Genomic DNA, 18085 nt, shown 5'->3' with positions numbered 1-18085 from the left:
AGGGCCGGTGGTAGTACTGGTAGAAATTTCCTTCTCTGTGTTCTTGGATCATCCAAGTGCCGAATGGCTTGTGCGCAGCTTCTTTGGATAGTCTGTCAGCATCTGCATTTCGCTCCCTAAAAATGTGATGACATGTAAATGTGTCAAAAGAAGTAATAAGACGATGAGCCTCTTCCAGAATGTGTGATAGTGTGTATGCAAAACATCTAGATTTTTTGTTAATCCAATCACAAACAAATTTTTAGTCTCCAAAGAGTTGAAGGTCTCGGCATTGGATTTGCAGTGGGTGTTGTATGAGGAATTGTGCAGAGGATAGCTCTACAAAATTATTTGTACCTCCCCCTAAACCCATATGTATATGAAGGGAATGAGAATCAGTGAGGTTAAGAATGGCCCCTCCCCTGCATCTATCCTCCTGGGCAGACCCATCAAAATAAGCCCAAGGCTTTGTATGGGCAATGGATTCGGGTATGATGGTTCGGGGTCGGGTTGTCTCCTCATCGTCTGGTATGATGGAGTAGTCCGAGATGATACGGGAAGCAATGGAGGGCCAGTGCAGCGAGGTGTTTTGGAATATGAGGTTATTGCGAGCTATCCACAGTCCCCAGCATATAAGTAATGGGAGATTTCTGAGTTTTTTAGGGCAAGCGCTTGTCCACCAATTCGACCAAGCTTCCTTTACAGAAGCACCTTGCCACCTTGTCGGGGAAGAAATCACGACCGAGATCAATTGCCATAGCTCTCGAGCAGCTAGACATTCAATAAATAGGTGTGAGGCAGATTCATTGTTGCTTTTACATAGGTGACACCAGAAGGGGCCATGATGAGATCGCTTGAGTAGATTGTCTCCAGTGAGGATTTTGTTCTTAAGTATAGTCCACATGAGAAGTCTACTCCTGGGGGGGAGACTTTCTCTAGAACTTGTGGGCGACGATCTTCAGCTAGAACTAGATATCCCTCCTTTGGTGTGTATTTCCCTATTTTTGACAGTGCCCAGATGACTTCATCTTCTTCCTCACTAATCTGGATATGTGCCTCAATGAGGGCCCTGATGAAGGTATTCCATTGTTGTGTCCATTGATGGGGAATGTTTAATCTCTGAGCCGTTTTTTAGGCTTGCTGAAATGGGGTGGAGCGATCAAAGTCTGCTATGTGGCCAATATGGGTAATGTTGCTATCTATGAGGAAAGATTTGAGGTTGTCTGGCAGCCTATATATATTCCTGCATCCAATCCATGGATCCAAACCAATCCTCATTTTCATTCTAGACTGAATTTTCCATGTGATGCCAGCCCTAATGATGTCAAGTGATTTTATTATCGCCTTCCATATAATTGAAATCCCTGAATATAATCTCTATGGTTGTCTTATCCGATCCATCAGGTTTGAGGGGGCAATATATTTTGAACAGGCCACCTTAGTCCATAGGCTATTTGTTGTAATAAGTTGCCACCCTAGTTTTGCTGCCAAAGCTGTGGAGAAGTCTTCTAATTTCTTTATGCCCCATCCTCCCCATTTCTTGGGCAGATTTAGGGCCTCCCACTTTACCCATGCAAATATTCTACCTGAATATTGTCCCTTCCAAAGGAATCTGCAACATAAGGCCTGAATACTGGATAATATACCCTAGGAGATCCATGCCAGTGACGTCCAGTAAACTGGGGTAGCCTCTAGGACAACTTTAATGAGAGTAAGTCTGCCTGCCCTGGAGAGGTATTTGTAGTACCAAATGTTTAGTCTTTTCTCCATTTTGGAAATGAGCCAGGTCCAATCTGTAATCTTGTACCCCAGAGGTTTCAGCTTGTAGCCTAAGAAGAGTGTACTAGAACCTTTGCAGCGCATAATGGATTTCATGGGGAGAAAATCTTACCTATGTGAGGGTCGACTTGTTGCAATTTATAGTCATGCTCGTGGCTGTTTGGAATAAATCAATTGTGTTTTTCATGATTGTCAGGTCTCCAATGCTTCCATTAAGAAATAGAAGGACATCGTCCACAAATAATAGATGAGTCAAAGTGCAATCATCCATGATTTTTATTCCCTTTAGTCTGCCTCTTCTGAATTCTTCTTTGACCAGCCTGTTGAGACCTTCCATTATCAATAGAAAAAGCAAAGGGGATAGGGGCAACCCTGTCGAAGACCTCTTTCAGAATAAAAAAAAGGGAGAAGCTGCTTTGTTGATAAGCACGCTGAAAGGTATATTAGTGATGCAGCTCATGATCCATTTAATGAAATCAAAAGGGAACCCTAGGTGGGTTAAAAGCATTCTAATATACAACTAGTTTTCTCTATCAAAGGCTTTTGAGAGGTCTACCTTTAGGATCATACCTTTGATTTTCTTGGAGTGCAGAGAGTGTAGTACCTCCTCGGTAGTTCCCATTGCTTCATGGATTTGTCAATCTTGTAGGAAGGCAAATTGCTCCGGCAAAATATACTTGGATAATATGGGTCGCATCCAATTTGCAATAATCTTTGCCACGATCTTATAGATGCAGTTGCATAATGATATAGGTTTGTAGTCATCAAAGGTAGTGGGGTTGTCAGATTTCGGAATGAGGGCGATGAAAGTGGAGGTGAAGGATTCAAGAATCTTTCCACTGGATCTAGAGTGTTCAATGACTTTAAGAAGATCCTCCCCCAGGGTTTCAAAGAAAGCTGATTAGAACTCGATCGACCAACCGTCTGGCCCTAGGCTCTTGTCCCTCTTAAACCATTTGATCGTGGCTTCTAATTCCCCGATAGTAATCTCCTTAGTCAATTCCATGCTTGCCTCCTGATCCACAAAATGAGGGAATAATTGAGCTACTTGAATGATTTCGGCAAGATTTGCAACAGGGGGGACCCTATAGGTCTGTTTAAAGTGAGAGTTCACTAAAGAAGCCAACTGAGGGAAAGTATTGACAGTGTGACCTTGCTCGTTCGAGAGTTGCCAGATGGTATTGATGGCTTTCCTGCCATTTGCAAACTTGTGATAGAACTTTGTATTGTCATCTCCCTCAAGTAGCCAAATCGCCCTACTTCTCAGTCTCCATACTTCTTTGTGTTCCTTAAGGATTTTCCTTCTAGTGGCATATAGTTCAGTGAGTCTATTCCCTTGATTGGTCACTCTGTAGGCCCCTTCCAGGTATTTTTCAATCTTAGTAATTTCCTTCTCAGCATTCAATAGAGTTTGATTGTATTTTATTCTTCTCCCTTCCTTTCCTTCTACCTTGCAAGCGCCCATCCACGACAAGCAAATTCCAAACTTCACAGACACTGGGACAAGCATTACAATTACCGCTAGTCCTCCCAGGAACCAGGCGAGGCCATGCTTCTAATTTCTCTCAAAACCTTTACCCCCTCGTCCCGTCACAGGTAGCTTAACAAGGGTTGGCCTACTCATCTCCATTATAATTGGATTTATCGGGTACATAAGGAATACATACCAGAGAGTACTCCCGGTTGTAGTGAATGTCTTCACGCGGCAATAAGGAACCCTAGAATTGTGCACACACAGATAGCGCTCCACCACTACAGGACCCTCCTTGCTCTAACAATTCTCCTCCACTATTGAAATGAACCTCTTCCCACTCCACCTTGCCTTAACTCCTCACCACTTCCATGCATGAACTCTTGCATGCTTGCCGACACCTCTCCAAGTGTTGGCTGCATGCGGAGGGTGGCAGGGACCTTACTTGCCTTTATGGTCTCGTACATCTCATCAATGTTGACTCACACCCCGATCAAGCGTTTAAACTTCAAATTATTAATAAAAATAAAAACTCTAATTTTAAAAAGTTTTTGTTAAATTTTATTTAATAATAATTGTTATATAAAATAAATTAAAAGTTTAATTATTAATTTAATTAATTAATTTTTTAGCTCACTAAGTGTAGCTTAATTGGCAATTGACTTACAATATATAAAACATGAGATTCCAAGTTCAAATCCTTGTAAGTTAAACCAAGTCCCAAGGATGTGGTCCAATGGTTAGGTCAGAAAGTTTAGTCCCCATATATATTGTGCTCCAATCCTAGACAAAACAATATATGCATGAGAACTTGCTCCAAACCTTAGAACTTTAACATGATTTCTTTAGTTGAAAAAATTTACCCTAACAATTTTTTCAATTGAAAAAAAATTACCCTAACAATTGAAAAAAATTACCCAACAAAAAAAAATTAATTCTACTATACCTTAAAAATAAAATCTCAATCCCTGCTGGTATTTTGGGAATCTTTCCTCCTATTTCTTATGATGAAGCACTCTTCTTATTTCATCTCATTATAATTTACCTGGTATTTTGGGAATCTTTCCTTCTTCTATTTCTTACGATGAAGCATTCAAATCATTATAATTCCGGAAGTTTGGTACTTTATTTGTGCAAATTCTATTTCGGTGGAGTGTGACAGTAGAGATTTTTTTTCTTTTTCCATTCTTACCTTATTACAAAACATACATCGACCAATAGAAACCATGCCTCCACTCAAAACTTCAGCGGATTACAAACGAATTGCGAAGAGGCTGCTGCCTGGCTCTATAATTACTCTGACTTTTACACTAGAAAACAATAGAATGGTCATGAATATTCTGATCGCTTTCCTCCTTCTGTCAACGAAGGACATGGATTCCTCTTACACAATATTAAATAATAGCCTGACACTTATACGGGTCACCCTCCATATATCAATTCTCAGATAGTGCTGCTGCTGTAACGAGAAGATCGATGGCAGGATATCGAAAAATTAATCATAATTAAGCTAAAAAATTCAAAGCGGGATCAAAAGAATTAGCTTATTATCTGGTTAAGCAACGAATGATAGGCATCGTCGCTGGTCTCCAGATCTCCATGGGTTTCATGGAGCTGCAGAGGGTTTGAACAAGAATCCAAGAAATTAGGGCACAGGCCACCATGGTGAGACGAAGAATTGGAACCGGTGGCCTCCTGATGCCTGACATGGAGCTTGCTGTCTGCAAAATCAGCATGCCCAGATGGACTGGTACTCATGTGAGCAGTGCTGTTTAGTGTTAGGCACGATTTCTGAAACGACGAAGCTTCTGATGATTCCAGTGGATTTGTCACAGGGTTCCGGGCATTCAAGCTGGAAACACCCTTTACAGCCTCTAAAGAAGCTGGGAAATGGGATGAAGTCTGTTCTGCAGATGTGACAGAAGGCAGCTTGGATAACAAGGCCTGAAGGCTGGACATGGAGGGCTGCATCAGTGGGAGAACTATTGTATTATTGTTGTTGATGGAAGCTTGGCGGGTGTTCCAGCCTGCGTTCATGGCTTTGTTTGGGGAGAGGCAGGAGCCATATAAGGCTGGCACTGTGTTCTGCTTCGACATGTCGATGAATTGATCCGGTGGCCGCTTCATACCTGCGAGCTGAGTATGAGAATGAGGGTGATTCAGATCCTTTGTTGGTGAAGGACATATTTTGTCATGGTGGTCGCCATGGTTGTTGAATCCGTCGCATGATGGGTTTTCCTGAGAAGAAGAACTGGCCATTTTGGATCTTCTGAGATCGAATGAAAGCGGGGGATGGATGGCAAACACCCCCGGAATACTTTGCAGATAGTTGAACTTTCGTTGTAAGAAGATTACGAAGTTCAGATCTTCCACAATCTGGAAATCATTACACAGAGAAAAACAGATTGTTTAAGTTTGTACAATAGGAATTTACAGAAGAACATAGGCAGTTAAAAACAATGCTTAACCATGCTTGAAATTGTTTTTTGTTAATTTTTTATATGTCAAATTTTTCGGGTCAAAGCTTTATCTATATTTCCAATATTTTATTTCTCATTTTTACTAATTTTTCTGTTTTGATGATGAGTGAAGTGTTTACTTTTCAAAAATTACAAATACTACATTCCAAAAACAATTTCAACTAGAAAACTTCCATACTTAAAATTCTTAATTTGATGATGCTATACAGATGGACAAACCTTGTGCAGTGATCCAAGCTGAATCAGACCTTCCCGAACTGCAACAACTGCAATGGTCTGAAATGGCCAGGGCCTCATAATCAGATAGTCTCTTGAAATTCAACAAGATGACAGCATAGATATTCAGAGATAAAACGTCTAGTCTAATGAAATTCAACAAAATGACAACAGAGATATCCAGCATGGTACCTGTGTATTTTCTTCTTTACACAAAGGTAGCTTAATAAAAAAAATAAGATAAAATGAAATGAGTACTTATAAAATTAAAGTTATATATATAGTAAAGGAAGAAAAAACAGTGGTGAGGAAAAATAAGTTGAGAATAAAAAGCTCAAAGGAATTTGGTGGTATATTGACTGATATTTATTGCCCTGTAACAGGCAGATGTATGCCACCTATGGACTTGGTGGTACAGATTGCCAAGATGGTCTTGAGCTACTCTTTGGGGTGAGAACAAAAAATGGTTTACTGTAAGTAGTAAAAGTGATCAAAAAATCTGGTGGTAAGTAAAGTGAGTAGTAGTATGTTGACAGATAGTATTGTATTAATTTTCATGTCATAATATGTTTTGGGAAAGCTGCATTTTGAAATTTAAAATAATTTCTAAATGTTATAATATTTATGACAGTCAATATTATTGGCAGGAGTACAATTTGAAATAAGAAGGATAGTATATGTCGGAGACCTATGATGGTTAAATTTGAAATAAGAAGGATAGTATATGTCGGAGACCTATGATGGTTAATATTATTGATATGCCTAAATTTTGAAATAAATAGGTTATATAAATTATAGATAACTTTTATTATTAATATTGATATATAATTTAAAATTAAAAAATAAATATTAAAAAATAATATATATCAAATTTTAATTATATTAACTAATTTTTTATCAACTTTATAATTACAAAAATTTATGGCAAAACTTTTTACTTTTATCACTAAATAAATTCAAACCCACCAAATTTTTAAATGAACCAAAACCAGCACTCGGCATACATACTATTTTGAAGGCTTTTAAACAAGATAAAAATACATGTTACTATGAAGGGTAGGAAGGATTTCTTGTGTTTTATTGAACTTGGCAACTATACATAAACTCTTTATCATCTATGGCTGATCCACAGTTTAATGAACCAATAAAATACGTATATTGCTGAACCACAGCTCAATGAACAAATAAAATAGCCATAGAGGATGTAATAATCAGAGGTCAATGAACCAATACAATAGCTATAGAGGATGTAATAATCATAGTAATGAAGACAATATAGAGGATGTAATAATCATAGTAATCAAGACAATATTTATAGTTGGACCAAAAGTGCAGCAAGAAATATTCTACAGCCTGTGAGTGATTTACAGTGTATAGTATGTAAAGGTGTATTGAAATTAAATGAGTGAAACTCAAGATACCTTTTACAACTTGCTAATAGTGATCTATACTGTATAGTGTGTATAATGGCATGTGTATAATGACATATTAAATCTAGACATTGTATTGTGTATATTGGCTATAGATACCTGGTATATACCCATATGAACCTGGGTTTGGGTTGATATCAATGTCAATCTTGGGATGCATATTAGACGAGGGTTGAATAATTTTTTGTTGGTGATAGATCACAGAAAAAAATGAGTCTGCTGCAAGCATTTCTCATACGGACCGACCTGTGTTAAAACATTTTGAGATGTGTTGAATTCACAGGTCTGTAATGCATCAATGGAAAGACAAAATGGAAAATGAGAGATTGAATAATTTTTACCTGAATGCCTGATTTGAACTGCGCTTCCCATGTCCTCGGATGCTGTTCATAAGCTAAGCAAATTTAGATGCTATGCAAACATATAGAGGCATCCGTGCAGTAAGGAGATTGATCCCCAAAAAGACAAGTAGCAAAAGTCAATGGAGATCATACATAACGAGACTTTTTTAACTTACTGGATCAAGAGAACCATGCCAGGAGGATAAGAAGTTCATGTCATTCTCAGGAGGCTCCTTATACACCCATTTATGGCTGTTATCTGCTGCCACTTTTCCCATCAATCTGTCCAGGTTAAGGTCAGAATCTCGAATAGCCTTTGTTTATCTCAGAACAAATTATTAGATTCCTAATGAGAAGAAACATTGATAATAACGATTTTCTAGACCTGTCATGTTTCTGTGCAGTCCCCACATGTATATATACTTACCCTTCTCCATAGTTGTAGACTTCATGAGACATCTTGAAGAAGAGCTCTGGTTGGAAAGACTCTGCCATCATCTCGTCTGCCCCTTCACCAGAAACGGTCGTAGAACAGCGGTTGGGTGCTCTTGCACAGCTTGAGAAATCACAGTAACCATCTTCCCATACCAGAATCCTGCAAATTGATCAATTAACCCCAATGAAATAGCATAAAAGAGAAGTCACACATACATTTATACTAGCTAATCTGGGGTTTAATTCCTTGAAAACAGACCCAACAAACCCAAAAATAAGTTATAGATTATCAAGGTGAAGATAAATTTTGAAGTCCCAGCCTGAGGCAGCACACTGGATTTGGCTTTTTCCAATACACTGAAGTGCATTCTGCATCCTGGTGGATGGATGTGATCGTGCCGGGGTAGAGGAACGTGATCATGTCCTATTTTAAGCTTATTTAAGCGTATTGTCCTTGAAGATTGGTGAAGTGTTCACCCAAAACGTCCCACATTTCCATAATCTCACACAGCATTCCAGAAGCTCTCATGATCATATTGCTAACTGTAAAAATCTATATGCTAAAATGTGCTATTCTGTTCTTGAACGGTGCATTGAAAATCTATTGGATGTATTGCATATGAACAGTAACGCAGGCCCATCCAAATTGGTCCCATATGCACCTCAAGGTGTCCAGGTTGCATATCACACTTTCGACTTACATGGGTATGGGCTAGAGTTTAGATACAGCCATATTTTCATCTACATCAACCGTCCACAGAAAGACAGACTTCATTACCAGGATTCATGAGTTTTACAGGTTGCACATGAGACTTTGGATTTGGATGGATATGGACTTGTATATAGATACAGCCATACTTTTATATACACCAAGCCTCCATCAGACAGACAGACTTCATGACCAAGATTATGAGGTTTCCAGTTTGCACAACAGAGTCTGGATTTAGATGGATATGGGCTAGTCTATAGATATAGCTATATTTTTAACAAAAGTCAAGCCTCCATCAGAGAGATAGACTTCATGACCATGATTCATGGAGCTTGAGCCTACCAATTCCTCTTATTTCCCTTGGACCTATCCATAATGCCTCCTTCTGTATCCCACCTGCACAACAAGAAGGTGTCTGCCAGTTTAGCCTGTGATCCATTTACTGCTAATGCAGATTCTATGAATACACTCCACAAAAGCTGCAACATCCTTCTATAAAAATACATAAATATGACAACATTGACTGACTTTGGAGGTGGGTAATTCCGAGGCAGAATTCTCCAGAAAACTGCATAGACCCACTGTGAATCAGAGCACAGGCCTCTCAGCGTATGCTGCAGGAGATAATTTACCACAGGCAACCCTCCTCCATCCATTCTGATCAGTAACACACTGATGAATATATATGTATAACACTTCAACCCAGTGCAGCAACTACGATTTGTAAGAATTGCAGATAGCAATTACAAGCCCAAGCTCATCATCATGAATCGTCTTGGGGTATATATTCAATGTGTATTGTCATTGCACAGAGAGCATAATGTTCTTCAAGCTTTGGACTGAATCATATGCACATGGACACACGAGCAGGCACCCTCTGCTCAATCCTCCTCCTCTCGTGCAGTTTGCAATTAATCTGATAGGTAATCGACCCCGATAGGACCCACGCTCTGCATAGGACCGAGGGTTGCAGATTCCCCCTCTGTCTTTCACTTCACTGATGTTTATGGTGTCATGTAAGATCGCAACAACCCACCTGCCTATCACCCTCCCATGGCCGTGCAGTACTGTCACTCTGTCTCCCCTTTGTTCCACCTCCGTCCCTTCCCTTCTCGTACTGGTGCATGGAAAGCCCGTAATAAGTCTGTTTCTCTCTTAAAAATTTTCAATTCCCGTCGCAGTGGAAACCCTAATATCCAAATTAGGAAGTAAGTAACGGTGGGGCGGGATTTTTAAAATTAAATTGACTTAACGCTTCGAGCCCTAACCCCTAATTTCAATTAGGACGCAACAGTGCCACGTTTACGCTTTATCAATCACAAGATCACGTTATTTTTCTTCTAAGATGTGTAAGTAGTAAAAGTTAAGTGTTATCTTTAAAGTAGTAAGCATTATGATGTTTTTAAATAGAAATAATGTGGTATTTATAATATAATTAAAGGTAAAAAGTTAATCATTGATATGAAGTAATAAAAGTGATGTGTTATTTTAAAAGTAAGAATAAGTCTATGTTGTTTTAAAATGGAAATAATGTAGTATTTATAATGTAATTAAAGGTAATAATTTAATTATTGATTTATTAAATGTTGTTGAATTGAGGTTTTATCAAGTTTTATGGGAAGATTTTTTGGCGTAAATCACATTATAATACATTTGTTGATGTGAATAAATGAGTGTGGTTTATCGTCGTCAAGACAAGTTATTAATGTTATTTATGTTTGCTTTATTTTATAAAGAAATGAGAATTGGTGAATGTTATTAGTTTTTAACCAAAAAATTATGTCTAAATTTTTGGAGATTGTATGTTTGAGAAAATGTAGTTGCTATAAATTATTTTGTTACTTGTGATTTAGCTATTTTATGTTTTGAATATTTTTTCATTAAATTTGTTTGAAATCAAGGTCTTATTAGAGTTATTAATTTGTTGAAGTTATTAAGTTTGATTTGTGAACTCTCTAAGGTTTTTAAGGGTGATGAATCTATTTATGCATATATAAATGGATTTTAAATAAATAAAGACAAGACCAAAATTGTTTTTGCTATAAAAAAAAAAACTCCCAAACCTATAATAGTTAGACAATGTCATTAAGCTTAGAGACGTTAGATGTTGTAATGTAAAAAACTCTCAGACCTATAATAGTTAGACAGTGTCATTAAGCAGAGAGGTGCTAGATGTTGTAATGTTTAACATTTGGCTCCATCAAAATAATAAAAATAAATAGATAAATAAAATAAAATTCCCAAACCTATAATAGTTACATTGTGTCATTACCCAAAGAGGTGCTAGGTGTTGTAATGTTTAACATTTGGCTTGATCAAAATAAAATAAAAAATAAATTAAATTAAATTAAATTAAAATTAACACTCTCGAGCTAATTATGGTATATATGTTGTAATGTTTGTTTAACATTTTGATTTGGTCAAACTAAAATAAAATAAAATAAATATTTGTATTTATAATTAGTGATTAAATAATATTGGATCCATCTTTACTTTGGATCTACCCAGCATCAAAAATGTATCAAATCTCTCTTGAGATGTAAACCTCTTTTAGAGTGAAAAGATAGTTGATCCCTCGTGGTACTCTGTATATCTCGAGTTAAGATGGATCTAGACTTGTTTTATTTCATTCCATATGTTTAAATTATGTTAGAGTAAGTTTATGTCTTTTGTGAATATAAAAGTTTTTTTTGAGTTAAATCTGTTTAGGCATTCAAAAATTCAAAAATGCAATTGAAGTAGTGGAAAAGTGTGATCTCATGAAGAATTGTATCATGGGATTTCAATTAAAAAGATCAAAAACCTATTTAGATTAGGTCATTCTCATTTTCCAATCAATTTTATTGCCTAAAATCCCAGCATAACTTTGTAGGAATTCTCATTTTCCAATCAATTTGCTACCTAAATTCCCACTAGAATTTATTGAAATCGCTTATTTGAGTTGTTGATTCTACACATTCCAAGTGCCCCAAGATATTTTTAGGGAGTTAAATCCATTTATGCCTTAAAAATGCAAATAAGGGAAAATTGTGATGTCACGAACACCAAGAATTGTGTTACAGTGAGAATAGGACAAAACATAGGATGTTTGGACTTCATCAATTTAGTATAATCTAATTGTTCTACATTTTGTCCCTTTTTTAGGCATATTTTGCCATCAATTTTACCCAAAATCCAGTCATAATTTGTTGGAATTACATATTTTAGTTATTCACTTTGTAGAAGGGTTTTTTTATGGAGTTAGGCTCATTTATGCATTCAAAAATACAATGAATTCTGGTGAAAATGTCCAAATACCTAGAACATTTAGACTTCCTCAACATTTTATAAATAAAAAATTAGTTTTAAGGTGTAAATTATTATTAGAAATATTTTATTAATGTTTAAATGTGTTGCACATAATTTTTCATTTTGTGAATTTAAAGAATACTTTAAGACCTCCAAATCTTTAGGTTGAATTTAAGATGGCATCTTCTTTTGCTTTAGTACCAACAACATCCTTTGTAATTTTAATATATTTATGTTCGAGTTGATGTGACAACATCCTCTCTTACTCCAACATTAACATAGTTGAGAGTTTCTATGCCATGTCTTGTAAGTCATCATTGGTTTGTGTTAATATAAAATATGATGATGCAGGGTATCTTGTTATAACGACACATCCCTATGTTGTTCAAAGTTAGTTCAACATTATTGTCTGTCTTAAAGTGAGATGCCCATGATTATATGTAAAGTATATAAAAGTATATAATGGTGCTACAGTGGCATATTCCTATGTTTAGGTTTCTTTCAACATTAATGTTGCTCTACAATGAGAAGTCCTTGACAACATGTGAGGTATATGTTGGTATTATATATTTGAGACATAGGGATGAGAGCTTACCTTGTGTTGGAATTAAGACCTTTCAAGGTTTAATACCACTAGAATCTCTCCAACCAATTTACCAAATGTGTTAAATATAATGTCACTATTGGGTAATATTTGTGTTATAAATAACTTCACATGGATAAAATTGTGATATAAAATCCAATATATTGCTTCACCTACATCAAAATACTTGTCAATACAAACGCTCACCTCGACATTGATTTGATAACATCCTCCTACTTGGGGTCTTAACATCATTGGTGTTAATGGTGTTGTACCCATAGGGTTTCACTTTGATGACCAATATCTTACTGCCTTTATTCATAAAGGTAATTTAAAATTGTGAAAAACAGAGTCAATATGTTGTAGGTATTCTTGGGTGGATACAAGGGGGTGTAATATATATTAGGGGGCATAAAAGGGGAATAAGGATTTTTTTATTGGAAATATATATTGGGAGGTCACTATGAATTGTAATTCATGTAAATAATGTGGAAATGTAAATAATGACTGGGTAGGAGGAGTGGACATAGATTTAGACGTCTGAGGAGAGGAGTTGCTCTTGTTGAGTGTAAACCCAAGCCATTGAATTTATTTTACCACCTAACTCCCTGATAAATCTATGGCTATGGTGGTGCAAGAATTGAAGGTGATTATGGGTCTCCTAAGTAAAGGAGGAGCCCATACAATCCTAGTTCTCAAGTAGAGTGTTGTGTGGTCAACACACAAGAGAAGGGAATTGAAGTAAAGGAATCCAACATGAAGGAGAATAGACATTATGTTGGGCATGGGGGTATGTGCGGACACAATGTGGTATCAGAGCGAGGGATCTTGCAAAATAAATGCAAAATGAAGGTGTAACATAATGTGGTGATGAATGAGGACCTGTAGGGTAAGAGAAACATCCCTTAGCCTGTGTTATTAATTGAGATATTGTTCCCTATGTTTTTTTTAGGCTAGTGGTATGTGCTTGTGATTGGTTGGCCAGTGAGAGTTCAGTGGATAATTTGAACCATTCAGTTCTTTCCTTAGGGCTGATAAACCATTAGGGTGCTTGCTAGAAGGTTGATAAACCACTTGGCAGGCTAAGACACCTAGGTGCTTGTTGAAAGGATCTAATAAACCACTTATGTTCCTTCTAAGTAAGTTGATAAACCACCTGGATAGTGGGATCTTAACGCCTATAGCGCTTGCCTAGAAAACCCAGCTTGTAAACCACCTATATATTGCATTCATTCTCTTAGAACTGAACAACACCTCACTAAGCCTTAGGTGAATCCCTGTGATTGATTTACGTTGGTATAGAGGGTCACAGTGAAGTTTACTGTTGGAGGTTTTTGATAAACCACCTCAACAATGAACTCCTTTTCTTGGTGATTTGGTTTACTAGTATTGGTGTGAATTCTTTTGAGCACTAAACTCCTCGGACTCTAAATCTAGCTCGGGGTTGGCTGCAAGAAAGATTGTAGTGTAGTTGTTCTATGGTTGGATGGAAAGTTGAAGTCCCTCCCTTAGTTTCCAGTCATTCAAGTTATATAGATAAGTGTATTTAATTATATATGTGTGTGTGTCGCACTATGAAGGATGATTGTTATGTTGTAACACTACCTCCCACCCCCTCTAACTTCCCAGACTGATGGGAATTGTTACCTTTAACTAGTATAGCCTCTATGGTCTCACTATGGAGATGGGGTTACAAAATTTCTTCTTTCCAAAGCTTGCATAATAACTTTAGATAACACCATCACATCCAACTCATTGAGATATTTTTAGAGATATAAATTTTACCTCAATATGGATCTCCAATTGAAAGTTATTCCATTTAAAAGATTTACCATTTAACTCTAGCCAAATCAATACAATGTAGCTAGGTGGTAACCACAAGTGACCCACGTGGCTCCTCCATGTCACCCTAAACATATACCTGACATCCACGCTACCATGGATAAGTTCTTATGTCATTGCCACCTCATCTAAACATGTGGGTCCCACAAAACCCAAACCCTTGGCACAATGTGAAGAATTCCTTTATATCTAGCTATAGGGGTTATCTAGGTGTGCATGAAAGTTGCACTTGGAAAAATCTTAGACCCCCAAATGCCCAAATTACTACATCCCCACAAACATATTTGGAGTTGAGTCACATTCGGCCCTAGATGTATCTGGTGTTGTCCCAAATCTAAGGCTCCACGGGTTTGCATTGTGCCCTCAACCCCAGATGTCCCGGATCCTGGAGACATCCTTCTCTTGTAAGGTGATATGGTCTCATGCTAAATATTTGCTAAAGGAGCTCCACTTTGGATTTCATAAGAAATCTGGCTTGCAAGTAAATTTTCCTCCAAGCCTTCGGGCACCTAAATAAGACACACCCTAGATATATCATTTGAGTACTTCCTCTGTGACATATGACGAGTATTTCAAATCCATACTTCCACAAAAATTCATAAGTGCAAACCATCTAAATTCCTGGACACTTAGATACATTTGCCAGTCTTAAAGTACATTCAGCTTCTATGTAAAATCCCACTAGAGACTCATCCAGTCCCTATACATGTCTGATTTATATTGTGATCGGGCTTATAAATTCTAATGAATTTCTAGGGACTTTCCCAAGCTTTCCTTGGAATTTGGTGTTGCTCAAAACACTAACTTCCACAGGAATTAAATTCTGATTCCACACTAACATTCCAGACATTATTCTTGGCCATATTGTGTCACCAAACAAACATGCACTGAAAAAATCCAATTCATCACTAACATTATCCCTATAAATTCAGGTACATTAGCATCTTATTAATCCACTTGATGGATTCCAAACAAACCCCATCAGATCCACTGATGTAACATGCTATACACAACACCAACCATATACTTCCAATATTATTTAAGCAGTAGAGATCCATGATATACATTGCATATCAAATAAGGGAATTTACGCATTATACTAGTTTAGTTGAGCACACCAACCAACATGACCATGTAAATGATTATGCACTCAAGAAGGTAACAAAAACCACATGCATCTGCAAGTCTCTCAAAGACCATGAGAACATTCACATAAGAATCTCATTATAAATAATCAGGAATAACACATTCCTCCATTAATAATGTTGATACATACTTTGTTATAACACATAACAATATCGTTTACCATTTATAGTGCAACATATATACAAGTGAATATACTTATCTAATTAACTTAAATGACTAGAAAATGAGGGAGGGACTTCAAATCTCCACCCAGCCATAGGCTAGCTACATTGTAGTCTTTCTTGCAGCTAACCACCACTGAGCTGGAATCTAAGTCTGAGGAGTTAAGTGCTCAAGGGAAATTCATACCAATCCAGTTTAACCAGATCACATAGGAATGCAGAGCACACAATTTCTTGACCTATTTACTAAGAGTCCAAAGCACTCAATGTATCTACATGCTAAAAAATTCATGGTTCCGGAGCATACAATGTTCCACCTGCAAAACCATGCGGGGATCCATAACATACAGTGCCTCCACCAATTAACCATTACAAAGATTCAGAGCCCATGGTGTCTCCACCTGCTTCACACTACAGGATTCCAGATCCCATAGTGTCTCCACCTGCTAACCCACAAGAATCCAAAGAACACCATGTCTCCACCCATTAGGATCCACGAGAATCCAGATCACTTAGCGTCTCCCCGTGTTAATCACCACAAGAATTTCTAGAGTACACAACATCTCCACCTGCTAAACAGGAGTCCAAAGTCGACTAACACTCCACCTTCTCAACACCACAATCTTCTCTTTACACCATGCTCCTCGACATGCTTCTATGATTCCACACATGTTGTGTTTTCTTTCCTTTTCATTAGTGAGTCCTTTCACTCTAATATCACATTGTATGCTTGTGCTCCTGAGTGTGTCCACTCCATTTGTTTCCATACAACCACTCATGCCTTCGCTCACATTCTCTCCTACGTTCTTCTTCTTATCTTCCCCTTACATCTTGAATTCCACAACAAGGCCCCAAGGGATAGGAACTATATGGGATTTTTTGTCCTTTATTTTAGGCTACTCATACTTTTCATCAATGCTTGCACCTATAGGACCTTAAATTCATTAGGGAGATAGGTGATAAAATAAATGAAATGGTTTGGGTTTACAAGAAACTCCTCCTCCTTAGACCTCTAAATATGTGCCCACTCATTCAGCCCAATCAATGTTTACATTTTCACATTATTTACATGAATTACAATTCATAGTGACATTTACAAGAGGGGTAGCCAAAAGGGCTTTCACATATGTGTTATGACAATGTACATATCAACACTGATTATGGAGGAATGTGTTATTCCTATCTATGTATGATTATATGATTTATGTATATGTATTATCATGGTTATGAGGAGCTTGGAGGCCTTTATGTTTGTTGATATGTTCACAAATACAAATCCATTTATATGGTCCTATATGACTGCTAGATGTGCTTGAATATTTAAGGTTATTGCTCTTATTTCCTAGTAAAGGACTGAGAATGATGCAATGTATGATATATCTTTTGAACCTCATTAATAGAGATCTAGTCAACAAGGAGACTAGGTTGTCATTCAATCAAAAAGGTTCGGTTGCCAAGCAAGTTTAGTCAAGTTAAAATAATTATGTATTGTTTGATCTAGTTGACAAGAGTTGTGGTCATTACATTACCAATTGTATATTCAAAAGAGGCTAAGGCACAAGTCCATGGCAAGGAACCCAATGTAGCTTCTATTTCGATTCAATCAAAGAACAGTTGGTCATGGCTCAAATTGAGTTGTCTAGTTAATAACCAGTCAAGTTGACAAGTTGTGACTTGTGCATTGTTAGAAAGGTACCATATTTCCACGAAGAATGCAAAGTGTCCAGTGTGGGGCCCATCAGGCATGGAGTCAGATTGTCAGGGCACACAAGTTGTCCGGGGGTTATCGACGAACTATGGCGTGACCTATTTATTACATATGTATATAAACGCACATGGGGGATTCACTCAATGAACCTATAACATAGTGTGTGTGTCCATGGAATTCTAAACAATACCCTTAATTTGACTACATATTGGAAAATACCGCTGAAAATTACTTTATTCAACCCCCTACCAATACAAACCTAATACACCTTCCTAATTTAAAAAATCATTACTTTCACTAGATATTGTAGGTATCCATTTTTTCATTAACATTTTTTATACCCCTTTATATTTTTCATTAACTTTGAGCTCCATTTTTTATACACAACATATAAAAACCATTTACCCCCTATTATATGCTCAATATATTATGTCATTTTTTCCTCGATATATATTCCCCAATATGAATGCACGTGGTATGGTATTGCTCCTCCAATGAAGCCCCTATGTAACCCCAT

General features: G+C 37.1%; 1 protein-coding gene across 1 annotated transcript; it reads right to left on the bottom strand.

Moving 5' to 3' along the window:
- Positions 1–4327: 4327 nt before the first annotated feature.
- Positions 4328–10009, bottom strand: LOC149242407 (uncharacterized). The gene is made up of 7 exons (XM_089374237.1): positions 9369–10009; positions 9183–9236; positions 8124–8291; positions 7873–7978; positions 7697–7738; positions 5929–5985; positions 4328–5605 (listed from the first exon to the last, which is right to left on the bottom strand). Exons 1-7 carry the CDS (start codon positions 9494–9496, stop codon positions 4769–4771), a joined length of 1392 nt encoding a protein of 463 aa, XP_089230363.1. The 5' UTR covers positions 9497–10009; the 3' UTR covers positions 4328–4768.
- Between the last annotated feature and the right edge of the window lie 8076 nt (positions 10010–18085).

Source organism: Pinus tabuliformis, chromosome 8 (genome assembly GCF_031772625.1).
Source record: "Pinus tabuliformis cultivar Carrire ecotype Pingquan chromosome 8, CPIR1, whole genome shotgun sequence".
Taxonomy (NCBI): domain Eukaryota; kingdom Viridiplantae; phylum Streptophyta; class Pinopsida; order Pinales; family Pinaceae; genus Pinus; species Pinus tabuliformis.
Note: the sequence above shows the minus strand (reverse complement) of the source record. Positions and strands in the feature narration are given on the sequence as shown.